Genomic DNA, 27,516 nt, shown 5'->3' on the forward strand with positions numbered 1-27,516 from the left:
AAACTGTACCCCATGGTATAAATGAACTGTCATGCATATGGTAAATCTAATGCATTCTCAAATGTACCGTCTCCCTTTATGAAAAAGAGAAGGCATCCAGCACTTTGTACAAAAATTTCTGACAACAAATGGAGATACAAAGTAGGCTGTTGAATATTTCTAAACCTTTTCTTCACCATTTTGCTTTCCAGYATCAAATTCTTTAAATTCTTAAAGTAATGTGCAGTAAGCTGCATTGACATCTTCAGAAACTTCCATCTGCAGGTGCCCCTTTCGGATTTAGTTAGGTATCAAAAGAGAAACTGAGTGGAGTTCCATGTCAGTCCCCAAATCACCGCGTAATTTAGGTATAGTTAAGGTACTGATAAAGAGAGTCACAGAACTCTCATTATGAAAGTTTTTATTTAGAATCAAGACAGGCTGCCTGAGCTGTTTGTGGTATTAACTTGGTGTTCCAGATTTCCAAATAGCTGTCACCAGCTATGCTTGGCTTTGTCACTGCTGTTGCCTCATTAGGTTTATGAATGTTTTACAAGCTGGCACAGCCAATACTTTTTTTTTTCCTTTTCCCTTTCCAATCAATAAAAAGGTGAAACAAGTATTTTGTCTGTTCATTTTGGCATGAAGCCTGCGTATCAGCCAGTGTCCAAAAAATATTACTACAATCTTGGCTTAGCAGCTGTATTTCAGAATACAATTAGCAAAGAAAATATACAGAAAACAAGGAAGAAAGCTTTTATATTATACAAAAAAGGCTCTGTTGGATACAGTTTATTGAAGTGTGAAAATTTATAAGGATTGCTCATCTTGATGCTGTACAAATATTTAATAATCATGTATAATAATAGCTTGATAAGTAAGTAGTTAATGATGGAGTTTCTTTCTGAGAATTGGAGACTGATTGCTGAGTTACCGTATAGAGTAATTGTATTTATTTTTAAAAATTTCCTTACATTGTTATAGCATGCATATATGGAGACAATCTTACTATCTTTATAAATTGTGATGTGAGAGTCAGATTTATATAACATCTGTTGAAGCAATCTGCTTGACATTTTCTTCACTTTTCTCTCTAATAGGCAGAAACTATGAATGCCAGTCTCTTACGTGTTCGTCTTGAATGCAGTTTACCTAACAATGCATATCAGCAAGTTAAGGTATGTTTTATTATCGTATTATATCTATTTAAGACTTTCTATTTTAATCTAAGTTTAAAGAGGCACTTTCCGGAGTTTTGGAAATTTTAGCAGCAATGCAATTAAAAATGTCTCCGTTTAAAGGGGAACTGTGCTATGATATCATGCTATCATTATTTGGAGAAGGGAAGAGGAAAAAATTACCCCTTCCCTACCCTCCCCCAAAACAGTCTTTAAGCATTTTAATATGTGTTACATTACTTCTATAGAGTATAAAAGTGATTATATTCATGTAATTTCCATTCTCCAGAAATGTTTTCATAAGTTTGGGGTAGTTCATACTAACAAAAGAGCAATCGGAAGAGAGTCTGCAGCCCAGACTGCTTAGGCCGTGTTTTCAAGCAGCTTTGGATTTGGACTTTGCTGTACAAGAGAACTGAGGCTCTCCTCAGCAAATTCTCTTGCTGAAAAGCTCTTCCAAGGCTTGGGGCATTTAGGACACCAGATCTCCTACTGCCAGGTAGTGCCATCAAAAGGGCTTTAAATATGTTTACGTAGCAAATAAGTATTGGTTCCCAGCGCTGCTGTTACTTGATCAGGTGTTTTGTTGGATCAGATGTGTAGGCCCTGAGCTGTGGTCTGCAGCGCTGTTCTTTTATCAAATACGACTGGGCCAAGACCCTGTAGCTGTTTTTCTGTATGTCATACACTGCAGTGGTGCTGCGCTCTGTTTTATTGCCGTATTTGATTCTTGCGTTGCATAGTAAATAAGCATAGGCTTGAGATGCACCAGCAAGTTTAAGATTGCACATAATACAGCTGCCTACTCCTTGATACGAGCTTCCTGAAAGCATATTATCCCTATGCTTGAGTTGCTGCAGCAGCTTCCTCTGTGCTTCTAGCTGTTCGTTCAAGTACTGAGGATTTCTTTGATGCTATGTGAGTTAACTGGCATCCAGTCCTTTGAGACACTTCCCCTCTCCTGTTATACCTCATTGCGGCACTTAAGATTAACCAAAGGTGGTTTGCTGCCGGTTCGTTACAGCACTTAACATGCCATGTTTGGAAGTTCTCTCTTCCTCCTCCTCCTGAGCAAATTACTCCTCTTAGTAGGCCATCAGAGCCTGCGTTTAATGACCTTCATGATGTGATGCAGGACAGATTTATGTTACTCACTGTTGAATGTCTAGTTTTGCTTTGCTTGTTGGTTTTAATTTTTTGCAAAATGGTGTCTGTGTCTTTGTAGTTGCTAAGACCTATCCGTCTTAACAGCAATCACTACTCAGAATAGGAAATAAGACCCTATTTGTATTTATCTGAAGTATTCTAGCCAGACGGCAGTGTTTTCTATTAAGAATTGTACATGTATGTTTGTTTTTTTAAAATTACTTCAGTGAGAAATGGAGACAAAAAACACAGGATTTGGAAAAAATAACTATAAACAGACCAGTGAACATGAACTGTCTTCCTACCGTTAAGACACATGCATCAGTCTGTTTATGGCACATTTTATTGAAGGCAGAGGATTTAACAAAGGAAACTGTTTTGCAGTCCCTGAGGTGAGACTGACTGAGGCAGTTTATAAATTTGCATYCTTTCAAGGTTCAGTGTCCTTTTTAGTCGTTTTTCATCTTTGTTTTTGCTGTGCTGTCTTTACCTGCACTGTCTTTGGTTTCTGCTGAGAATTTTAGCAGAGGTCCTAACCACTCCTGTTTATCAGCACTTCTGTGCTGAGCACCTTGTCTGTTAGGTACTACCCTTGAATAGCTTCTCAAGATACTGTAATGAAATTTTCCATTTTCCCCCCGACACACACACTGTATCCCCTTGTTTCACTCCAGAGCTGCTGTTTTATGTCCGATGATCCGATGCTGCTAGAAATGAGCTTAATGGTAAGAATGGAAAATGCCCAACAAGATTTTGTGGAGCACAGACAATACTTATTGGAGAATCTTTTTGTAGTTTATGTAGCAATGGAAAAAACGAAGACTTCGGGTAAGTCCTAAATATGACTGTTGATTGTAATAGAAATTGGTTTGATACATACTTCATAATCTGATGTTCTAAACTGAATCAACTTCAGTGGCAAGTTCTAAATTTTGCAAGTGAAGGAAAAAATCAGTTTAAATGCAACTTGTCAGCCACATTTGCTTAAGACAGAGGTAGTGTAGAGCCCTCTTCTTTATAAAGGTATCAGTTTGTGCAGTTGTAAACTGCATCCATTTTGTTCTTTTTCTCCCTATGCTTATACATCTGCATAAATAGTAAGAAAAGATGTCACGGTCCTTTGATTTCTACAGCTGTATTTCTAGTTTCCCATCAATTTAATTAACCATAATAGGACTAAGAAGGCAAAATGGTTTGTATAGTGCTGGCAATAGTGGCCAATGTGGAAAAGGGAAAATAAGGTTTTACAGAGGATGTGTGCATCMTTTGTTCTTGAAAGCTAGAATTCCACAGGCAAAATAATCAACTGCTTACAGTTTCTTTATAGTACATTTATTAGGTGAACAAATCCTCCAAATCCACGGGATTTAAAATTATTTATAGAGCCTTGAAGTCTGTTTGGATTGCTTTTTTTTTTTTTTTTGACTGTAGAAACATTTCTGCCAGTTGTACTTTCTAAAGGAAGAAGAAGAAAGGACTGCTTAAGCATCTAGGTTAAAATAATTGTTTTTAACAATGCAGACTTTGCACGAGTAAAAGAACACGATCCTTTTGTCTTTTGAGAACCTCAGTTCAAGATCTGGTTGCAAAACTGTATATGCTATTCCCCCAGTGCCTGTTCTGTGATGTGATATTTACATGTGCCTGAAACCGAAATACTCACTGTAAACCTAGTTTCCCCTGTCTGTGAGTTGCCAATAATTGGTTGTGTTCAGTTGTGGAAGTATGTTTATGCTGATGCTGGTAGAGAATTGTTCGCATCTGTCGTGTCAAGGGTGTTGGCTGTAACACTTATAATGGCTGAAGTACTAGTACATTTTTAAAGCTGTTCTCTGTTAAATATAATGCAAATTATAAATCCTGGCTGGGTTAAAGCTTGATCATGTAACCCCTCTTGACTTGCTGTCGGTAGGAAGTTCCATGTCTTGCTCTGTCAGCACTGGTGGTAACTTTGCCATATCAAACTGTTAAAATTTGCCTGCTTGCCTTCCATTTGTATAATTAAATGAGAGAGAGATGTGGTATTGAGGGAAAGATGTAACCAAGTGGGATACAGTGCCGCATTGGTCTCTGTGTGCAGTGTGTGCTTGGTGCCTTAGAGTGGGGCTGCAGGTAGGCAGGGAACTAGCCAGTCGGAAATATTGAAGATGAGCACGTGCTTTAAATCTCACATCTCTGGCGATGTGCAGTGTCAGCTCACTCAGGATCGACAGCCTTGAGCATTCTTTTGGCAGGTGGCACCTGTAGCCTTTCTTTCAAGCAGCTGAGCAAAGCACACTCATGCACAGAAGCTGTGTCTGGTAAAAGGGGAGAACGACCAAGCAGTGCCTTTCACATTAGCCTGCATCTGCTTTTGTAATTCGTGTATAAGCAAGGATGAGAACCCAGGTTGTCTTTCTCTATGGAAATGTTACGACCACTGTGGTATGACAGAGTAATGTCTTCTGTCCTACTGCTCTTCTGGTCCACTAAATCTTGGTAGTGTCCTGTGAAGAGGGACGTAGCTTCACCAGAAAGGCGAAGGGTGGTTACCAAAAACGGCTATATCACTTTATTGACAGGTGGAAGTTGTGTTAAACCCTTCTCCTAACCTCCCACCTCCTGTTGCTCTAGGCAGTAGGTTATTGGAATAGAAAGAGATAGGATCATTCCTGTTTTAAACCCAAAATGTGACAGGTACCATATCAGGCTTCACATGGCAGTTGTCTTCTGAGACTGCTTACCATTCAGCCGAGGCAAGCCAGGAGTTTGTATAGGTGTGTGCATGTACAGGACGTTTTCCTGGGCTCCCCAATGCTGGTGATACTTCAGCCCCTAGACTGTTAGACATCCACCTTTCCAAACTCAGCTGTGCCTCCTGCCTCGCTGCCTACCAGGAGTGGAGGTGCTGCCTGAGGTCAAAAGTCTTGTTGAGTGGTTTTCTGCTCCTTTATAAAACAGTATGAGAGGATTGCCAGCCCAAGATGTGGATAATTCCTCCTTTTACGAAGGGAATTATTATTTTTGTTAGTATTATTATGACTTTTTTAATTTTACATCGTTACTGCTTCTTGTACGAGTGTCTGACAAAGCAAGCGAGCTTTGATCTTTGAGCTTACCTGGGTGTTCGTTCTTTTAAACAGATGATTCCACAGTAAACATGTATGTGTTGCATTCTGGGAACAGCCTGGTGCACATACAGGTAATTATGTGCTTCATGAAGTTGTATTTTTAAGGCGTTGAATTTGATTGGGGAATTAATTAGCTCACTGGTTTACAGTCTGTGAGTGGGTTGATTTTTTGCTGGTGGCAAATGTCACGCTTCCATATTTTTAAAATGTGCCCAAATGTCTAACAGATCTTGTAGATTATACTTCAATGATGGATTTTTTTTTTTTTAAGATGTAAGAGCTGTTAACTTGAATAAAGATCCACGTGTTGATTTAGAAGATGTGAAAAAATTGCAGATATTGGCTTGCAAATTTGACAGGAGCATAGACATTGACAAGAACTAATACTGGAATTACAATAATAATTGTGATACTGCTACAAGGATCATTATATCTTGTCTTAACGCAGGATATACGACAGTTGTCACAAAAAGAGACATCGCCTGTGGAGTTTGAGCCAGTACTGCTATCTTCTTCACCTACAAACTTTACAAAAGTTGCTTCCATTTTTTGTAGAGGTACAGTATGCATGTACTTGCAGATAATGTGATTAAATAAGGTTTGATTATTAAAGGGTAGCTTGCTTCGGCAGATAGAGACCCTGAAAAAGCTCAAAATCAACTTGTCTGGAAAATTTTTAGGAGGGTGAATTCTTTGTGCTAATTGTTTTCACCATTTTTGTGTATATATGCTGCCTCTCATGCTGATCTAAAGCTCTAAGCTATACATATTTCAAAAAGAGGAAGAAAACACTAAAATTGTTAGCTGATTTTAAAATAAGTGTAATTATTGAAAATGCTTTTTCAACATCCTTTTATGATTTGTGGTTATTTTTCTGTTTCCAATGTATTTTCTAAAGGCTATTGTGCTTGGGTGGTCATTTTTTTATGACATTTCTTGGCAGGATCATTGAAGAGGCTTGCCTGAGACCAGGCATGTTTGTGGAAGAGCAAAGATTAAAACTGAGGAATTCCTGACTCCAGCCCATTTCCTGTTCTGACCACTAGACTGCAGTGCATTGACTTTAAATGTTTCTGAAACAGGCTGCTTTCATAATGACATTGGGACTTGTTTTTCCTAGAAAAACAGGACAAGCAAGAAGAAAGAACGGACTAAGTTGTGGAGGTTTTTTTTTTCCTCCTTCAAAATAGTTTTTCTTTTATTGAAAGGGGGCAGCATGTTCTGATAAATCAGAATGCTGGCTTAGGAGGCAGAAATCTGAAGCTATGCCAATGACTCCTGGTTAAAATTGGTCAGGCTGCTTTTAACATCCCCCCCCYTTTTTTTTTTTAAATGTAGCATTCATAAATTCCTCTTAAATCAAGGTTCAGAACCTCTGAAAATTAAGACATGAACATTTAGGTCTGTTCTTCACCTATGTGAGAAGTGGAACAGCGAACGTTCTCCTTTGTAGATGTCTTTGAAATCCTCATGTGAAAATCATTATGGATGTGTTTTTGTTCTTCTAGTTGATATTTTATTCTGCTCTGTTTTTTGCTCAGCTGCATCATGTGGCAGCGAAGGCTCTTATGCAGATGGCAAGAGGAAAAATCTGTTGGAAGGCACTACAACACTAAAAGCCTGTCTTTCCTGTCCTGTGRTGGAAGGGTAGGTTAACAGTGGGTTGGTTGTTTTTTTTGTTAACATTCACTGACTTTGTGAAGAATACTGCAGCCTCCTTTAAGAGACGAAGTTAGCTTGCTTTGTCACCGAATGGCTCTAAGGTCAGTGAAGAGGCTCCTTCCTATTGTTGCTGTGTCATTTGCCAAAACAGACCTGTGACATTTCAAGTAATAGTTCCGTGTTTTATACAGCAAGAATTTCAAGATTCAGTGAAAGGACGCGCCTTAACAGCTCATAAACACAGCGCACAAACATTGCTTAGAGTCTGTGATAAAATTTCCACCCTCCTCGTTTCTCCAACGTAGAAGCAGTGTAGTTGTAGAAAAAAYGTGGGGTAAATTCTTTTCCTCTTTTGCCAATTTCATCGGAACTACCACATCACCAAATAGTAGTAGGCAATGTTGTATTGTAACATATGAAGAGGGTACAATGATTACTTGGCTACTTTTTCTTTTTACATTTTTCTTGTCAGTTTTTACTCTGATGTTATATGTAAATATTCTTAAGGAAATAATTTTGTTCTTTCTCCTTAAAACTTAAAACAAACAAACAAACCCTCATTGTGCAAGAGCTGTACACTTATCTTCTCTTGTGTGGACTTGTGTGTGCTCAAAGACAGTTACAGATGTATTTGTTTTATTCTGTATTTACTTACAGATATTTTGATGTAGATCCTTCTGCAGCATTGTTTCATATAGAACCACGTCATAATACTTCAGGTTTGTGGGCCATATGGTTTACAAACAACTTTGACTTCAGCATTGAACTTAATGAAGTCTTTGTAGCTAGAGAAACGAAGAACGTTTTAAAGGTAAGTTTTATTTTGTTTTCATGCAATGTTTTGTCCTTGATTTAAGAATTCAGTCCTTTGACATACAGAATAGGCTCTTCGGAGAAGAGTTCTCAATGCTGGTTGAAATCAGTAAAAAATAAAATAAAAAGTTGTTTGCCTTTAACTGTTAGGTCCTGAAAAGCTTAAGCTCTCAATAGGCATTATTTGCTGTCAGGCTTGTTTTTGGATTGCTGTGTTAGCAACTATTTTTTCATTTCAGTTGCAGCTACAGATGCGTCAAATTATAGACCAGTCCATGTTCTCAGAATTGTTGCATGTGTTTTTTTGTGTGCTATAGGATTCAGCACTTCTTCATAGGCTGTATTGGAAGTCTTTAGTACATAGACAAGCTTTGAAGTTTACAAGGCGAGGCCAGTAATTTAAAACAGAAAATTTGGTTTGTGAATACTCACATGATGTAGGGATTTAACTGGCCATTTTGTATATTTAGGAGATTTATATGTGCAAGTTGTATGGATCAGTTATGGGTGTATATGAATGTGTAATAGCAAAAATAATGCAGAGGAAGAGGAAGTTCACACTTTTCAAGATACCAGTTGTACTCAAAAATATTTTACCAATTTTAATTCAGTTTTCATTTGATTCTTTCTAGATTGTGAACTTTGCTGAGCCTTTGACTCTACCTCCAGGCTGCTGGAATGTATTTTCTTTAAAATTCAGTGTGAAAGACACACTAACAAATGTACTTTCTAGTGTTTGTTTGACCACAAATGTAGGAATGATGTTTGAAATACCTCTGCAGATTTATTCGACAGTGTCCAAGGTATGGTATTCAGTTGTGTTGAGTGATTATTATGCACTGCAAACCAAACTGCAGCAGCTTCTTTCTTAGACTAGAAATCTGTCCCTTAGTCCTGAAGGAAAAACTGAACACCAGACTATTGTGTGAAACCAAAGCTTGAGAAATTAAACCCTCAGAGTTGAAAAGCATTGAAATTATGGTTCTCTAGGCAACCTTAGTTCTCTTCCTTGACTCATCCACATTATGCACTGAGAAACAGGAATTGGGCTCGTTATTTTGTCATATAGACGGTGATTGTTCTTGTTTTGTTTTGTTTTCCAGCAGGGAGATCTTCATTTTGAAGCCATAGCCCATTGTGATATTCAGTGTTACTTGGGAAAGTCTGATTCAGGTAGGCCTGGGTTTTTTTGTTTTTTGTTTTTGGGKTTTTTTGTTTGTTTGTTTTTTAGGCATCTGATGGCCATTTTGTGGTAGAAAATGCATTTTATGTGGCACAACTTGTAATGAGAATATTCAGATTGTTAATACAAGCACTTAATTTTATGTCTTTTTAAAAACATCCACTTTCCTGAGAATATTACTCATATAAGCGGATTTGAATAACCTGTACTGAGTGCAGTATTTCAGACCTCTAACTCCATAGTACTTACTAAGCTGTTGTTCCATGTCATAACATTGTTATGGACTTAACAATGTTTAAGACTCTCCTAAAAGTTCTTACTGGTGGTATACTGCTCCTTGCTTTCTTCATATGCACATTCTCCAGAGACGTTCAGGTAGAATGATAAAGCTGTTGACTACCTCAAAGATGGCAGAGATTAGAAAATATGCAGAATCTGGACCCACATCCTGTGAAGTCTTTATCTGATGAAAAACCTGACCAGTATCCTATCTTTATCCAGAGTTAAATTTAAAGGCTTCCTCTTTATCTGTTTCTCATAGTGATAATTTCATAGATTTCTGCAAAAGAGCATTTGTCAGGCTTGTAAAACAGCACTGAAATGCTTAAAGCTGTATTAAGTAAAATGGAAAGAAGTGGTGTCAGTTTTTCTGAAACTGTGGAACCTGCCCAGATACTGTAATACATACTGGGAGCTGTTTTAAGTACCTGGCTGGCATCTATAGAAACACAGTGTTAGATACTATGTAGACAGGCTACTGCCTGAAGAATGTGTAATCTGACTGACTGATTCAAGATAGTGCTTTTTTTATTGCTGCTTAAGAAGGAATTTCAGTAGACAGCTGGGTACCATAGGTTTTAAAAGTTTAAATGCTCCTTCTGAATGTGTTTTCAAGATGATGCTTTCCTGAAATACGTTTTTTTAATGAGGATATCAGGAAGGCAATAGTAGTCAGTCAAATGTAAAAAGGAGGATTGAGGTAACGGATGGAAACACATGGTTAGAAGAATTACTGATACCTATGCGCATTTATGTAAATATCTTAAAAGCAAGTAATTAAAAAAAAATCTAAATAAATATTGCCAATATAGGTAGTCCTTGTTGTTTGCTTTCTTTTCATTCTAATACACACAATCAGATTTTCACATATAGATATTTTTCCTTCTAATTTAAGGTACTAGTAATTTTTAAATAGAAAAGTCTAATGTACCTGCCTGAAAATACCAGCTTGAAGAACTTGAAGCTGAAATGTTCAAGTCATCATCAATCTCAGTTGGTTACTTTAAACACCAGGGACTGTAAAATAAAGTACACTTGTTACTTTCAGCATTAGCCACTTTTGTTTCCTTTCAATAGAAATTTATTTTCCTGACTCTTTTCTGCTATGTGAAAATGCTTGAACCAATATGACACCAACTTTCTAAAAGATATTAATCTTTAGATTGAAGTAGAGCCTGGCAGTTTTAGCTTTAATAGAATTTGAGAAAATGTTTAGCATCTGGAAAAGAGAAGCTAAAACAGAAACACCATTAATGCCAAACTATGGTATTTGTTTTGCTACCCACTGTGCTATAATATTAGAAGTTTGTACCGCTATATAGAGAGAGTACGTGATCTAGGTATTTCACTGATATCAGTGGAGAGTTCTGTGTAAAGACTACTGACAAAATAATGACTTTTCAATGCCATCCATTAGAAATAACAGTAAAAAGGGTTTAGCAGAGCATAAAAAATGTCTACAATTCCCATACTCGTTTGCATGTAGAATTACTGTGGTTCTGCAGATGTATGTTTTTATTGCCCACATTTGATTTGCTTAATATATGTACCTTCACGTATGCTGTTTTGGAAGGGGAAGGTGGATTGCGCACTCTCTTGCGTGCRTGCGCTCGCTCTCTCTGTCTCTCGCTGTCTCCCCTTTCCCACATTCAGAAGTAGATTGATGGAAGGAGCAAATGTTACCTCTGTAAAATATGAAAAATCTGTTACTGTTTTAGCAAATCTGCTTTGGCAGAAGAGTCTCTCCCTGGACCATTCTAYGTGGGATGTGGATTCTGAGCTTGCAAGTGAACTTTTTGAAAGATGGCAAAAAATAAGACGTGGAGAAGCCTGCAGGTCTGTACAAGCCAGTACAGTACTATACAAAACAAATATTTCTACTCTGAAGTATTCGTAATTAGAACAAACATTTTGACCTTCCTGCACTCAAGTCTAGGCATCTTGAAGCACCTGGAGTTTCAGAGCATCATGGAAACCCCAATTTCCATTTCAAGGCACTGTCAGCAGTAATTAAACTTTTCAGAAGCTGAACTTTTAAATATAAATAATGGTTTAACTACAGTAACCCCACCACAACTACCCAGTTTGAAAGCAGTCAAAGCGTGTTTTATCAGATCAATTATGGTAGTTGCACAAATCCTCTGTCAATAGACTGCGTAGTAGTCTTTTCAGGGTCAGGGGCTTTGAATAGTTTTAAAGCTTTTTAGAGCCTGGCCTAATGGATCCAACATAGTGACGACATGGGGAAGGAAGCAGTCTCCGTGCCTGAGCAGTTCTAGTAGAGAGACTGGATCAGTGACATCAGCCCCTTTGCAGAATGAGGAGGTAAAGCTGTAAAAACTGGAATCGTGTTGCAGGTGGGAATGTGGCAATGGAAGGGATGCACGTAAGTTATGCTGACTCTCTAGTGCTAGGTTACAGCTTTATAGGCTTTATTGTGTGAAGAACGTTTTCAAGGAAAGATTAGTTGACATAAATAACAGGCCCTAGCAAATCATCTTTTGTTTTTTTAACAAAGCTTTCTGGTTTYGCCAATAAAGCAGGAGAAATATTCTAGGATCAGCTGGCTTCATTCACCAGAAGAAGCTTGAAGAGGAGTCATTTGCCTTTTTCTTGCCACGGTTGACTACAGAGCCTGGCCTTATGCTGAACTTCAGTGCCACAGCAGTTAAAAGTAGTATGGTAAGATTCTTAACCTTCTGAGTTGATGTGTGTTTAACTTGTTTAAATAACAAACTCTGCTGTTAAAATTTGATGCTTAACGTCTTTATATTGCTAGTACATTGGTGTTTTGGAAATCTTTGTCTGGTCTAAGACACCGGTTTTGTTTATTCATTTGGTTCTTTGATAAGTTCTCTAGCTACCTAATATTAATATTTTCATATGAAGAGAGGAGTAAAGCAATTCAGTGTAGATCTTAACTAACAGTTGTTCATGGCTGTTAAAACTTTCATCACATCCTGGCATAAGTTGTATGCTTGTGGTAAAATAATTGAACAATGGACGAGGAATAGCATGTGCTGATCATTAATGGTGCATGTGGTTACAGGATGGCTTGCTTCACACCAGAGCTGTTTATAATAAAGTGTATAAAATGTTTGTGTAAGATACGACGCTGAGAGATCAGCAGAGCAATGTGTCTTGCAAACATGCTGACAGTCATTTCTTTCTCATTTGTCAGATTTTGGTCACTACTAACCTAGCCTGGGCCAGATCCAGTCATATGGAGATATTTTTCATAGACACATAGTGTGAATTACCTTAATATTCCATTAGTGCCATTTGATTGTCAGAAAGAGAAAGAATGACATCTTACTAATTTCACCTTATTCTGTGGAAGGGCTTTGTTCATGTCTGCATGTGTAATTCAAAATCCAAGTGAAAGAGTTGTTTTGGGGAAAAAAAAAGTCTGTATTTTTGCACATGCAGTTCTTCATGCACTGCAAATGAAGACATTGTGGCGAGATCTCCTGCTGTTTCATGCAGTTTTGTGCACATGTGGTTGTAAAGTATTAAGATAGAAGCCAGGCTGAAGTCCCTTGAAAGTGCAGTTCATGTTACCAATGCTGACTTATTTTACCTTCCAAATATCAAATATGTAGTTTCTAACTTTTTCTTTTCCCCTCCAAACTATATAGGTAAAATATTTCGTACTAAGAAACCCTTCATCCTTCCCAGTTACGTTGCAGCTTCTGCCTCTCTCTTACTACCCTGATCCCCAAGCTTCACTGAATCTGCTCAGCAAATGGTAATTAGTATAACTATCTCAGAATACTGTTTTCCCTTTATAAAGATGTATTTGCTATGCCTTGCGATTGTTGCTTATCGTTGTTTTAGCTTTTCAAAGCATAACTTAGCTGGGGACAATGTTCTGTCCCGGTTTGGATGGCATAGTTGTGTTCAGGTTAGCTGTCTGCTCTGTGATAAAACCCAAATGAATAAGCATATTTTCAGTGAGTCTGTCTGCCAGCCACAAACTGTAAGTATTCATCTAAGATCTGAGGCTTAGCCTCACTTGTGCAAGCTGCCCGGGTGAGGGGAGCAACTTGCATATGTGGGGATGGGCAGCTCCCAGCAAAGCTGGCTGGGAAGTACATGGAGTAGACTGTCATCAGTGAGGAGGAAGGTTTCCCACAGAAAACTTTTTTTTTTTAAGCTTCCATGTTAAAAAGCCTGGTTGGAGAGGAGGAAACAAGAGCCAGGAAAAAAATTGAGCAGGGCCAGAGCTGAGAACCCTGGCCTAAATGTTCAAGGCCAACTAAATAAATGTCTCTGCATTGTTTTGAACTTTTTGTTTTTGAACAGAAGATCTAATTTCTGCAGGTTTTAGATGAGAAATCTAGGTAGAGTCAGATAGTCTAAAGGGGGATGGTGACATGGGCTGAATTTAACTCAGTTAAGCCCTGACTGTCACATTTAACTTTGGAAAAACTGCCCTACTTGTGTAGGTGGTAGGACTATGATTTCTATTATTTGCTTGCTGGGAGTTAGTGGGACTACTCACCTGCTTAAGTGTACCTTGCTTACTTGGGGCCCAAATCCCTGTGTAACTGCTTCCTTAACATCATTTCTTTACATACGTACGTGTGTGTGTGAGTGTGCMTGTATGTGTGTGTGCATATATATATATGTATATATACATATGTATGCATTAATAACTACATCTTTTTGCATACTAAATATAATTTCTGGTGGTTTGAAATTCCTTTTTGTCTGTATTTGCACACTTTTATTTCTGCAGGTCTTTTAAGTTTACCAGAAGTCATGTTCACTGACTGTGTCTTTTTAAGCTAATGTGGTAGAAAGTTGTGGCAAGTGAATTTCTAATTCAGTAGCTGGAGGCCAATTAGCCTTCCATTATGTAAACTCTACCTAGTAGTTTTCTTATGTCCATTCTCAATGCCTTAAGTGTCAAATGCCTATAATTTGCTCTCAGACAAATAGTTGCTATAAGTGATTTTAATTTGCAAAGTACATGGGGGAAAAAAATATGAATTTATCCCAAATAAATCATGAGCAGAAAGAGAGATATTTGAGTAAATTGTTGAGATTTGATAATGATTATTTCTCAACAATTGTGTGGGCAGGAAAAGCTTTTGAACAATTATGTTTATATGAAATAAAAATTATATTTCGTAGAAATCATATGTCTTCATTGTTATTATTTGTAATGTTTTATGCTGAGAGTTTTAAAATGCCAAACCCTTGTGTCTGTTTTCCAAATATATGGAATCCACCTAAAATTGTAGTGTATTCATTAAAATGCAGACCCATGTTTCAATAGTATTTCACATCTGCCAAAATGCAATTGTAAAAGTATTCTTCACTTAAGAATAAATGCCAGCATGTAAAAATAAATCAATGTAGTTCTGACAGACTAGTTCTGAAGTACTTAATTTTTTTGTTTTGGTTTATTTAGGTTTGGCATAAATGTGAAAGCTATTAATTTCACAACCTCTGAATTCAGGCTCATGGATGAGTGTTTTCACAGGGTAAGATGTCTAATTTTGATTGGGAGAGTGATCTGACACACTATAAAAATGAACGTTTTCCTAGCTATGTTATATTGCAGTTGTTGCCAAAGGCTGTTTGAAACAACTTAATTGTGCTTCCTTGATTCTCTGTTAGGTGTATATCTTTGCAATTGATTTCTTTCCAGAGTTTGAATTGGTTGTTTCCTAAATTGAAAACAACTATGGAGACCGAGTGTGTGCATGTGTGTGTGTGCGCATGTCGAAGAGGCCACAGTTAATGTTAAAGGCAGCAGTCAACATCCTGTGCGGGGGCTTGTGTGGTGCCCCGGGTTGCCCGTCAAGTGTCAGGCTTGCGAGTCAGTGAACTCACAAGCCGGCTGGGTAATAGTAGAAGGAAATTCTGCCTCGTAGTTCGAGGAAGGAGAGAGCTGGGTTTTATACTTTACCTCAGTCCCATTGCAACTTCCATATCGAGCTTGGAAAATCGCAGTTCTCTGTGCTTCCCACTACCTTATTTGTAACAGGAGTGCGATGGCACCTGACTGCATCGCACTGATGCTGAGTTGTGGTTATACCCTGGGGTGTTCTAGCATGGGTAGCAGAAAAGATACGGTTTCAGGCATGTTGGCATAGCCTAGTCTAACAGCCAGAGTACTGTCCAGGGTACCAGGAGAGTTTATTCTTAAATTTCCAGCTTGTGCTGAAGCCTGGCTTTGACATGTTTGCCTTGCTGTGTGCACATGCTACAGCCACACCTTCAGTTTGCCGCTGTGTAGATACACATTGCTGCAAATATGCTTTAAGACCCTAATGAATATTACCTTATTAAAAATAAAAAAAAGTTATACTAGTCAAAGCTGGCCTTTGCTTTATGGCACAAGTTAAGAGTTGTTGTAAAGGAGGGGAGACAGCAGTTCTTAAATGCTAGCCTGTAGGCACACTCTGTAAAAGAGAAGGTAGTTCCAGTAGTATGTAGATAGGACTGAGTTTCCAGAGTCCCATGCACATACCCTTGCCAAATGGAAAACAGTGGCAGATTTTAACACCAGCATGTATAATGTCTGGATTTCACCTGGAGGCTGCAAGGGCTAGAAAGAACGTGTGTGGTTAGATAGTTATTCAGTATGTACATATACAGGGCAGCTCTTGGCTTATTGTTAACCAAATCACTAATTGTTAATATTTACATTTTCGAATGTGTCATTGTTTGCCTGATCATGTTGTATACGTGTGCCATGAACTGTTAGACTTGCATCTGAGTGCATGCATGTGTTTGTAGGGAGTGACAGGTGAACTTTGCAAATGTCATACATGACTGTTAAATGCAGGTTCTGAAACTTTCTGTACTCCCCCCCGTTTTCTTTCCCCCCATAAAATAGACTAAGAATAAGAATGCCTTGGACTAGAAAAGATAAGAAAAGCCATTAATACAACACCTATGAATTTAAAAACAATCAACCTAAAGCCATTTTGTAATATTTATGGTTGTTTTGACTGCTTTATAGGTGTCTGAATACTTTTCTAAGAGAGCCCCAGTTTGGGGACAGAAAGATTTTAGGGTTATTTTTATTTTTTTAATAGGGAAAAGAGTAAACAATGCTGAAACCCAGCAAAATTATTACATTATTTCTAGACTTGCTGAACTTCTGGTAGTGCTGCTCTTCAATTAACATGCTGGGGAATTCACTTTGGCTTGTTTCCAGTGACTCAAATGATCAGCATATTTGCCAACAGTCCTTCTCTCAATTAAATCAAGTTCCAAGTCTTACGCTGGGGGTATAATGGTTGCCACATTTCCCTGTGCAATCAGTATATTGTCAGTTCTCCTTGTGTTGTGAAGTACTTCAGCATTCCTTGAATATGAAAGACAGTATATAATTTCTTTTCCATCTGAGCAAATAAAATCTGTTTTAAAAAATGAAGTAATACATTCCTTATTATAAGTGCAGTAATATGAACTTTTGGTCAAATAAACAACCTTATCTGATGTTTTATGCTGTCACATTGAAAGAGTTTTGTGTAACGAGTTAGTTAGCAGTAATTGCACCTTGCCAAAAAATATCTTATGTGGTGCTAAGTAAAGATTCAGTTGCTTTTTTCCCTGAGATTTTTAAAAACATATGTTTTCCTTGAATAAATAACTGCATTTTTTGTTTAACAGAAAGGACGTCAGGAGGATCTCATCAACAAGAAGTGCAGTTCTGAGCTGCTTCAGTTACATTTACAACCGTTGGAAACCAGAAGAGTTGGTGTAGTTTTTACACCAGTTGACTACAGAAGAGTAGCTTCCCTTATTTTAATCAGGTAAGCCAGGTTTTAATTGTAAGTGATAAGCAAACAACTCTGCATGMAAATTAATTTGCCAGATCTTAGGGCAAAGACAAATGGTCAGTTTGAACATCAAAATGCCTTCGCTTTAATAAAAATTGACCCTGATGTCTTGTTTCTGCTTAAAGGCTCTTTGTGCCTTATGTCTTGGTCGTTTAAAAAGCATAACTTCAGTTGAGCCTTTTCCCCCCCCCCCCCCTTGGTGTCTGATCAGTGAGTTATAAAATGTATATGAATATATTGTATATGTAGCTGGGGCAGTTCTGATTTAACTGGCTTAGGTACTGAAAGAATTGTAGCTGTGTTAACAAAGTGATGTTTCATGATACTACCAAAAGTAGTTCACTCAAAGGTAGCTTAGGTAGTTCTGCTCCTAGCTGAGTCATGTAGATACTGCCATACGCAGTTTTCCATGGGTGATACCATAGAACAATATCTTATAGTCCCCATTAGTGTATTCCTTTATGAACAGAGTAAAAGCATTGTCATGTTGTGTGGCTTCACTGTTTTCAACTCGACTTCATAATGACAGGATTTAAGTATCAAGTGAATCTAATTTACAGCCATACATTGGGTATTTTTGGAGGAAGAGCGAGTTTGTGGAAGAAGCAACCATTTTTATCAGGTGGGATTACTGTTATCCAATAGCAGTAATCACAAACTTATTCCTTTATTGTGTGGAAATTTGCTGATGAGTGGGACCTGAATGATTCTGTCTGTATTTAGGGAATCGTATTTATGCAGATGTGGCCAGTGATTCTGTTCCTGAAACACTGTTGTGTTGGATTGACACCTAGATAGCAGAGCCATGCTTTTGTAACCTACTTTTGTGATTCAAAGGCTGATTGCTTGATTTTCATATTACAACAGAAACAACTTGACTGTTCTGGATGCGGTCAGTGTAGAAGGCTTTGGAGCCAAAGAACTGCTTAAAGTAGGGGGAAGACTGCCAGGTGCAGGAGGATCACTTAGATTCAAGGTGCCAGAAGCTACGCTAATGGACTGCAGACAACGTGAGTAGGAAGAAGCAGGTCTCTGATCCTGTAGCTGGCTGTGTTATTCCATAGCATTACTGTTCCGATACAGTAATGTCAATTAAATAGAAAGTTGAAGTGGAAATCTGAAGACCTTGGTAATGAGAGACATAGGTTCTGTTTTCTCAAAACACTGGCTGAGGATAGTAACAAATTCTGGAAATACCCTACTGCAAAACATTTTGTATTAAAATGTTGGTCACTTTTGAATTTTTTTATTAGATTGAAAGTAAAAATCATTTATAAACATAAGAATCTCTTTAAGCACTGAAAAATAATTGAATATTCTCTTTTTTTCTTTCAGAACTGAAAGACAGCAAGCAAATCTTATCCATTACAAAGAACTTCAAAGTAGAGAATATTGGGCCTCTTCCTATAACAATTTCATCTATGAAAATCAATGGTTATAGTTGCCAAGGATATGGGTTTGAAGTGTTAGACTGTCAGGAATTTTTCCTGGCTCAGAACTCATCACGAGAGATCAGTATTGTGTAAGCACTGACAAATTTGCTGACAAGTTAATTTAAGTGGAAATTTGAAATAGTAAAAGAATTTCAGTAACAGGCACTCCAGTAGCACACACAAAATATTTGGAGAGCTTTAAGTGTAAATTCCATAGACATTTCCACTCTTCAGTAAGTATAATGCTAACAAATTGATGATATAACAAGGTTTCTTTATGGGACTCCATTATCTTTAAAAGGCAGCATACATGCTTTTGTCTGTGCATTATAAAGTAATAAATTAAAACAAGAGTTGTCACGATAAATGAGGAAGGAATACTTTGCCACTGGCTTTTTTTCATTTTCTTTTCTCTACTTTGTTACAAATAGACTGACTGCAATCTAGTCATGTTTTCCTAACGTTGCACAGAGTTCTAAAAATGATTCATTTCTAAATCCTGTCAAAATAGTGGTATGGGTCAGGGAAATAAGTGAAAGAAAAGCCTGGCTTTTCTAGCCAAATCATCATCCGTTAGGAATCTTTTTTTCCCCTACCTTCCAGTGTTGTGCTGGGACCCTAGGTACCTGGCCCTTTCCAAAGCAGTGCTGCCTGTATGCTTAATAACCCTTTCTGGTATAGAGCACTTCAGTTAGTGTGCATTGATTATGTGCTCTCCCTTGAAAAATGGAAAACAAGTCACAGTAGAGCATTGTGTGTGTGTGTGTGTGTGTGTGTGTGTGTGTGTGTATATATATATATATATACGTATTTTTGTGTGTATAAACAAATGTATTTTACTGCTTGAGGATGACCTCAAAATTGTACTTCTGTTAGGCAGATAATAATGTGTCTGCATAGTCTAAGCAAGCAGTGGTGACATTTCATTATGTTTTTCATATTATTAAATCAGAAATTGTTTTGTATTTTTGAGTCAACGTGACTTTAGAAAACGAGGTTAAACCCAGCAGTGGAATAATAACACCAGTGCTTTCTGCTTTTTTCACAGATTTACGCCTGATTTCACATCTTCATGGGTAATCCGGGAGCTTACGCTGGTGACTGCTGCTGATCTGGAGTTCCACTTCACGCTGAACGTGACTCTTCCTCACCATTTGTTACCGCTGTGCGCAGATGTGGTGCCAGGGCCCAGCTGGGAGGAGTCCTTCTGGAGGCTCACTGTCTTCTTCGTAAGGTAACACATTTGAAGCCTGGGCACCAGATGGAAAGGGGAAGGAAACCTACTAGTGAAGGATCAGTAGGCACTTTCAGCTTGTGCTAGATTTTTAATGACCGGACCAAAATCTCTGCTGCATCTAAGTCTCCTAGGAGCTGACTCCTAGGAGTTCTGCCAACTGGCTAGGATAGCTTATGTGAGATCTAGTAGCTGGTGATAGCACTGACAGGCATTTTGTCCTCCTATTCCTGACATACTCCCGTGTTAAGGCTGCAAAGAGAGGGTTAGGATGCCCCTAACCGGATAGCGTGTTGCTAGAAGCAACACAGCAGTAGAGATGCACTTGAATGCCATAAATAGAACTGAGTGGACCGATAGCTTATGTTAGAGTGTTTCTGGAAAATTAACATGAATTGTAACTATGAGGTTTTGGACAACTAAGTAAGCACGTGCTTCTCCTCCAACTTTCTTCCTTTCACCTGTTAAAAGATGTTTTTGTCTGTTACTGACATTTGCTGGGAACACTGCTAGACAGCCTACTCCAGAAAGTGCTTATGAGTGTTAGCTCGCTCATTTCTTGGACATGGTAAATTCTTTTTAAGAAGCCCTCACTTTTCTACAACAATTAAGGGTTCTGCTCATATGCTTTTTTCTTTTTTTTTTTTCCCCCCTCCTTTCAGTAACCTTTTATATTGTGTAGTGTGACTTGAATGCTGTGTTTGTCACAAATGGTTTCTGGTAGCTTCATCACACTAACTCTGAATTCCTATGAGTTCTACCATCAGAAATGACAAGCAGCAAATGCAAATGTGATGGTGCTGCAGATGCCAATGTATACCTACCTGAGGTCCTGATGCATGCTGAGAATCTGCTTGCATTGTTGTGTTGGCACTGTAAACAGTCAGAGCACAAATGAAAAACTAGGAATGACCGTGTTACATGGTTCTAGATGCAACAGAAGGATGCTACAGGGATATGGAAAAAATGAGGAATTTTTCATTCTGTTTTCTTGCTGGGTGAAGCTCCACATGCTTGAGAGGGTGGCTTGATGAATTATGGAGATCTTTGTTATGATTGGTTAATTTTTGTGCAACTAATATACCAGAGAGCAAGGGAGGATATTTCACAACTTCAGTTTTGCCTCAGAATTACTGTGTTTGTAGCCCATTTTGTGCCAGCGTTTTGTCTGGGAAGAGAAAGAAACAGTAATAAATAAATATCAAAATAATGACGTAAGTATCATGGGTGAATGGAAGGTATCCATTCCAGTAGATTGATGCATATCATATTATGATTTATTATCATGTATTGTAGTGAAACTTCTTTCTAACTGATCTTTCAGTACTTTGTTAAGGGTTTTTTTTGGTGTTTGTTTAGTTTTGTTTTTTTTGTAAAGCTCATGGCTGAGTTATTTTTCCCCAAAGATAACTAACAAGGCTATAAGGAAAAAAAGGAAGAAAAATAGCAGACCATTAAAATTTTATTTTTGACTGTATTTTTTTTTCTCCAGTGTTTTCTTAGCTGTCTTCAGACGTAGAATTTACTAACAAAATGTTTAAAAAGTAAATCTTGTTAGAAGCTTTAACTCTTTCATTGAATACTGCTGAAAGGTGTAGACACCAGTATCTTTCATTTCCTTTGACAGTTTGTCCCTGCTSGGTGTGATTCTGATAGCCTTCCAGCAAGCCCAGTACATCCTAGCAGAATTCATGAAATCAAGACAGAGGCCAAATCCCAGTCCTTCACCGCAGCAGAACAACAACTCTGTTGACGTAATCAGCTCTGATTCCTACAAGTAAACATACTTTTTTTTCTTCTTCTTCTTCTGAATTGCACTCTGTTTAATGCAGAATAATACTTTCTGTCTGTTTGTACTTTGATATTGTTATGGGCTTGTTTAGAGGAGATACTGTTCCAGGCAACCTTTTTCAGAGAGCTTTCAGTGTAGTGACATATTTTAGATAATGCTTGATATTTTCATCTTGACCAAAGAGAGGTGGAAGAACTTGGGGGGTTATTAATTTTGTATATTGTTAGTAGTACTTAGGGTAAAAGATGTGTAATGGCTGCCACACATCGTGTATCCATCACTTCCATAGAAAGCTAAGAATAAGAAATATGTTAATGGTCCTCAAATCTGCCCCTCCTCAGTGGTCAGTTAGGCACTTATTCACTAAAGCATATAAGTGTTTGAAGTCTGATCACACACTTAGTCTTGCTCAACTTCCAGTGAAATCAGAATGTGCTTAGCTTGCTTGATAAGTTGAAGTCTTAATGCAGTTTTGTGGCTTGTGAAATGCCTCCTTTCCTTTTATTAAAAAAAAAAAAAAAAAAAGCATAAAGCAATTGATGATAGCTTGACAAATAACACCAAATCTCAAATAACTTATCTTCTCCCCAGGGGAAGCTGCAAGACATTCATGGATTCCTATAGCTCCTCTGATAAAGGTAAAGGAAAGGGCTTCCTCTCTGTAGGCACTTCTTCCAGCCGAAGTCAGAACGCAGCAAAGAGGAGTCCTGCGACCTACAGCCACTCTCAGAAAAAACACAAATGTTCAGTTTACTATAGTAAGCAAAAACCGAACACAGCAGCTGGCAATGCCATTGCAACTACTGATGAAAAACAAAATCAAATTGCAGAGAACCAAATCTCGGCACCAAAAGAGGACATTTGCACTGATGTTGTCAGTGAGAACTGGGTAACTCTAAAATATGCAGATGGCATAAACGTTAACAAGAATTTAACTCTACCAGAAAACTTTCTGGGTAAAGAAGAAAGTGCACTGAAAAACACAGTTCTCATTAAAAATACTTCTTCAGAGTGTGATCTGAAGGAAGATCTTCAAACCTGTATGTTTCCTAAGGAAACTAACCTTAAAACTTCAGAAAATCTAGCTGAGCTCAAAGAACAGGAGTTCTGTCCTGTGAAGATGTCTAAGAAGCTACCTGAAAGTCACTTGTCAAGAAATTCACCTCAGCAACAGCCGGAACTGCAAGAAATTTCCAGGAAAAATAGTGGTAACTTTTTTTCAATTTCTAGCCGTGGAAATTATTGGGTAAAATCTGAGTTCACTGTGGTCAGGATTTTCTTTTCTGTGTGACAAGGAGATGTGGTATTACTTATGTTTTCACTACGATATGTTTATTTAGATTCCCAAGGAAACAGCATGCATTAAAAGTAGTTTCATAAATCACAGTTAGTGCTGGAGTGCAGCTATAAAGATATAGAGTGCAGTGATGAATGTTAAGACTTTGCCTTCTTTCACAGATTCCAAGTTTATCCTGCAGCATTTTAAAGATTAATATTGTTGTTGTCATAGATCTGCTTAAAAATACAAATTGCCTTTGTCAGCTATTCAGAAACATCCCTGTTTGCTATTCTCAGGCCCACTGAAAATCTGTTGCCTGATTTTTAGAGTTACTGAGCAACATCCTCAGAATGGCATATTTTAGAGCTCCTATAATAACACCTAAATGAGCAAAAGCTGACCTCAGAATATTTTTGAAATCCTTATATTTTGTAGGAATTCATGGGTTGCCATTTCTCTCAATAATGGGATAGCTGTGTTTTTATCTTGCTTTTTTTAATTGTAGAACTAAGCTGCCTGAGAAGTCCTACCACTTAGCTTCACTATTCAAAATTTTAAGCAAAGCACAAGCGCTCAGGGGAAATTGAAAGTGGGTAGGAGAGCGTTCCCTCCGGAGTTTTGGTTTTGGTTACGAACTTGGCAAAGTAGTTGAATGCTGAAGGCTGACGTTTGCTGAAGCTGTGGTGGCGCTAGTCTGTCTGTTGCAGAGTTTTAGCGACTGAGTCGGAGCAGAGGGGCATAAGCCCTGCTCTGATGTGTAGCTGTTTACCCTGCACGAGTTGCTTGCTTTCGTGTCGCTGTTAGATGTAGCAGGTACAACTGTGCTGTCTCAGGGGTGGAGACAGGATCATTTCACTCATATTTATAAAGCACTTTGAAATCCTTCGTATGCTCCTAGAACTGCAAAATTTTGTTCTTTCTTTGCTTTGAATTTTAAAAGCACCTAGAAAAAAAATCAATAGTTATGTCTTAACTGTATAGAGGTACATGGGAAAGAAACTTTGAGTGTATGCCCTGCAGGCAACCTGTTTATACATAAACCAATTGGGAGATACTAGAATTATTTTCATTAACAAAAATTCTACCTTGAAATAACATTTCAAGAGTGTTGATAATTATTTCATATTTGGTGTTAGTGGTAGTAAACCACTAAAGGTAATCTTCTGAACTATCAGCAGTTATGTTTGGTTGTGCTGTCAGGGTTTTGATAATTTCTTTCTGTTTCAAGAAGTTCAGCAGGATAAATTAAGTCTAAAAAATACTGTTATGCAGTGTTCGTAACTTCATTTTAATTATAGAGCTATTTTTGTGCAAATAGAGTGTCGTTAGGACACAAGGTACTCGCATGTTTATATACTGGAGAGCAATGAAATTTTTTTTGGTGTTTTTAGAGCTTTAGCAGCCTTCATTTTGCGCAGTGTTTCACTCACGTTGCTTCATTTCACAGTCATAAGCACTGCCTGTTTCAGAGAGAAAACATGGCTTTCTCAGAGCTGAGATGTGGCTAGTTGTTAGGTAGGAAAAAGTAAAAATGTTTGGGTGTGCCTTTCCCCTTTGAGAAAACCAGTTCAATGTGATAGTTCTTGTATCCTGTATGCATTTTTCATGCAGAGCAGCCACGAGTGTCAGGAGCAGATCACTGTAGATATTTTGCAGATATCTGAGATATCTGGAATTGATCAGAGCCAAAGTTAATCCTGTGCTATGCAGCATCGGGAAAGGCCCGGGCAGAGAAGAGAGGCTTGGCTGGGGGACTTTGCTTTTGTTACACAAACTCTTCTTCCTCACAAGGTGCTCAAGAAAAGCAGCTTTTAGTGCTGAGTCTATCCAAAACAAAGGACAATTTCCCTTTGTCTTTACAGTGAAGGCAGAGGACATTTCAGAGACTTAAAGCTCCAGGTAAAGATTGGCCTTATTTTGATCTACACATTTTTTGAAAAATCTTCTCCTCATGCTTAGAGGGTTTTTTGTTTGCTTTTAAGCCCAATATTCACTGACTCCACCCTACATCCCCCATGGCTGGGACCTGAACAAAAAAAAAGGGTAGGCCAAGGTGAAAGTAGGTTTTGGGGATATGTTTAGGAGCCCATTCTCTTTCCAAGCCAATGGGTTTTATTATTTAATTGCAGGGAATAGCCAACAAGTGCCTCTCGGGAATGAAACAGAAAACTGTGAGACTTTAAGAAAGCAGATCGACCTAAAGCCTTCCACTGAGAAAAAGATTAATAAAGGACCTAAGGARGAGACTCCATGCTGCTCAAAAGAGGAGATTGTTTCCTCTGAGGTTTGTGTTAAGCAATCTTTCTGCTTTCCAAATTTAAAATCATCTCCTTTTTATTTATTTCCATATATATATATATGTGTGTGTATATATATATGTATATGTTTGTATATAGACAATTACATACAGTCACAAAGACACTTCAAACGCTTTACTGTAAATCAGGTGAATGAAGAAGTAACTGGATGTGCTGTCCCATATCCCTTGCATACTAGTGCTGGTTTATAAAACGGTGAACAGTTTTGGTAAAATTTAAAATAGCCCTTATATTGTGATATTGGCTGTATTACAACCAGAGATTTTCTTGCTTGTCATCAGAGCGGGCACAAACACACTGGAGTTTAATGCCAGTTCTCAGCCAGGGCAGTGATGGGGAGACAAGTCCCAGAGGGGAGGGAGGTGTCCTAGAGGGGAATACCCGCCTCCATTTGCAGACCTGATCTCCAAATACAGGGCTTTGCATCCGAAAATTGCATTTCAGAATTAAGGGACAATAATTAAATAAATAAAGAAATAAGATTTAACTAAGGGGCAGAAGCCTCTTAACGGACTGTAAAGCTGCTGAAAAGGATCATCCTGCATCACTGATTTCTGACCACTTGATAAACACAATACATTGCACCTTATTGCAGATAGTATAAAACACTTGAAGGGCTTCCTCAGATAATTAATAAACCAAAGAATTTAGATTAAGTTTTTATTCTGACTGTTAGATACTAATCCTGTGACAAAGATGGGTAATGACAAGCTGCTTGGTGTGCTTCAGGAGTACGTAACAGAAAAGAGAGTTTCTAGTCTTGTTTTCAGAATTGTTGTTATAGACTTCTTTTCGTGTGTGGCTTGGTGGTTCTCAGTTTTTGTTTCTCACATTTCTTAAAATTATTATTATTTGTTGGTTAACTTACCCCATTATTTCCTCAGTTGTAATTCAGATGAATGGGGGGGGCACCCCCAGCTGCTGAGGAAAGGGAGGATTTATTACTGCTGAACTTGCACACAAACTGATCATAAATCTGGCAGATGTTTTTTGTTTTTTGCACATTGGGAATTTTATTGACTGCTTTCCTCCTTCTCCCCCTATTTTTTACTTCTCTGGAAGTCAGAGCTAGATGCTGTAGGGGGAGAATACTAACACTGGGAATTCAAAAATTTCTCTCTCATCATCTGTTGGTATTTTGACGGACAAAGTCTTGGAAACACTGATGAAATTGATGGTCCTGGAAAGAGAACATGCTGCGGAAAGGCACTAAATCATGCAGTAACTATTCAATTGGGTCATTTTGTCTAGATAAATTTAGCTAGAAAAATCCAGTGGAGTTAGCTTACTGAGCTGACTTCATTTTATAAAGTACGTATTGTCTCAGCTCGTATTTTTGCCTTTAGCAGGAAGATGCTTATAGGAAGAAGAAACCTCAGGAAAAAAAAGAAGGAAATGTATCAAATATAAATTGGAATAGAAATAGAACATCTAGAAAAAATAAGAAAAAGAATGTTAATATTTCTACAAGGTATGTATTGCCTCACCAAGTTATGGAGAAAACCAGAGATGCTTTAATGTTTCCACAGGTTTTCTGAGTGTGCATTAGGCAGATTGCTTTGTCTATTTAAATAAACACACTGTAATCCAGGCCTAAGACTTTCTTTTTAAGGATGTGCAGTACTAAGTATCACCAGAAAAAAAAAAAAAAATATTCTATTGTAAATCTGCATGTATATAAACTCAGCCCATTCTGCATAGCAGTAGTCACTCTCTGTTATAGTCTGGTGTTTGCTGTCTTTAAAATTTGGATGGTTAGCTTCCTTTTCCTTATGTGTTGTATGGATAAAATCCAGTCATGAATTGCCTTCCATTTAAAAAAAATAAAAAATGTTGAAATGATTCCACCTTCAGGTGAATCAGCTGCTTTATTGACTAGCTTAGGGAATGTTTTCTTCTAGGAGTTTTGAAAGAGGAAGAGGATCAGAAAAGAGGAAGGGACTTGCATTTTTCCCATGATTAAAAAGTTATTTTCCTCAGAGAGACTGATCAAATAATGTCATTGGGGCTTTACAGATAAGCATTAAGATAGGTTAGAGCAGCATTTAGGTTCATAAGAATATTAAGAGCCTTGGGAAGCTATTCTTTTTTCCCAGGTTAATTAAAGTGAGTTTTTAAAGTGAGCTGTAAACTGCTCACACTTATTATTTCACATTTTCATTATTTGTTGTTTGTATTGTTAAGAAATACCAATTTTAAACTGGTGCTAGAATAGACACACTCATGGTGTGGGAAGTCAGCATACATGAAAGTCCTTGCAGCATGCAGACTTTTATAGGTGAGAGTCATGAAAAATGGAGAATTG

General features: G+C 37.8%; 1 protein-coding gene across 11 annotated transcripts in view; it reads left to right on the forward strand.

The window, feature by feature from the left end:
* The window catches only part of TMEM131L (transmembrane 131 like), a 76,026-nt gene that overhangs the window by 37,940 nt on the left and 10,570 nt on the right, over positions 1-27,516 (forward strand). For 6 of the 11 annotated variants that reach the window (XR_003257123.1, XR_003257124.1, XM_026088282.1 and 3 more), the window contains 20 exons: positions 1,080-1,157; positions 2,978-3,131; positions 5,426-5,484; positions 5,862-5,970; positions 6,955-7,060; positions 7,733-7,886; positions 8,521-8,691; positions 8,992-9,061; positions 11,069-11,186; positions 11,891-12,032; positions 12,989-13,098; positions 14,770-14,842; positions 16,986-17,128; positions 18,023-18,165; positions 18,491-18,677; positions 19,637-19,822; positions 21,450-21,599; positions 22,206-22,822; positions 25,023-25,177; positions 26,558-26,682. Coding sequence is in view for 9 of the 11 variants with exons in the window: in XM_026088282.1 (XP_025944067.1) it covers positions 1,080-1,157; positions 2,978-3,131; positions 5,426-5,484; positions 5,862-5,970; positions 6,955-7,060; positions 7,733-7,886; positions 8,521-8,691; positions 8,992-9,061; positions 11,069-11,186; positions 11,891-12,032; positions 12,989-13,098; positions 14,770-14,842; positions 16,986-17,128; positions 18,023-18,165; positions 18,491-18,677; positions 19,637-19,822; positions 21,450-21,599; positions 22,206-22,822; positions 25,023-25,177; positions 26,558-26,682 (3,050 nt within the window). In the remaining 2 variants the exon portion in view is untranslated. Of the gene's footprint in view, positions 1-1,079; positions 1,158-2,555; positions 2,696-2,977; positions 3,132-5,425; positions 5,485-5,861; positions 5,971-6,954; positions 7,061-7,732; positions 7,887-8,520; positions 8,692-8,991; positions 9,062-11,068; positions 11,187-11,890; positions 12,033-12,988; positions 13,099-14,769; positions 14,843-16,985; positions 17,129-18,022; positions 18,166-18,490; positions 18,678-19,636; positions 19,823-21,449; positions 21,600-22,205; positions 22,823-25,022; positions 25,178-26,557; positions 26,683-27,516 lie in introns of those variants that run through there. The other 5 variants (XM_026088284.1, XM_026088290.1, XM_026088283.1 and 2 more) reach the window with 4 other exon arrangements.

This window comes from Apteryx rowi, unplaced genomic scaffold, assembly GCF_003343035.1.
Source record: "Apteryx rowi isolate R43461 unplaced genomic scaffold, aptRow1 scaffold_76, whole genome shotgun sequence".
Classification (NCBI taxonomy): Eukaryota; Metazoa; Chordata; class Aves; order Apterygiformes; family Apterygidae; genus Apteryx; species Apteryx rowi.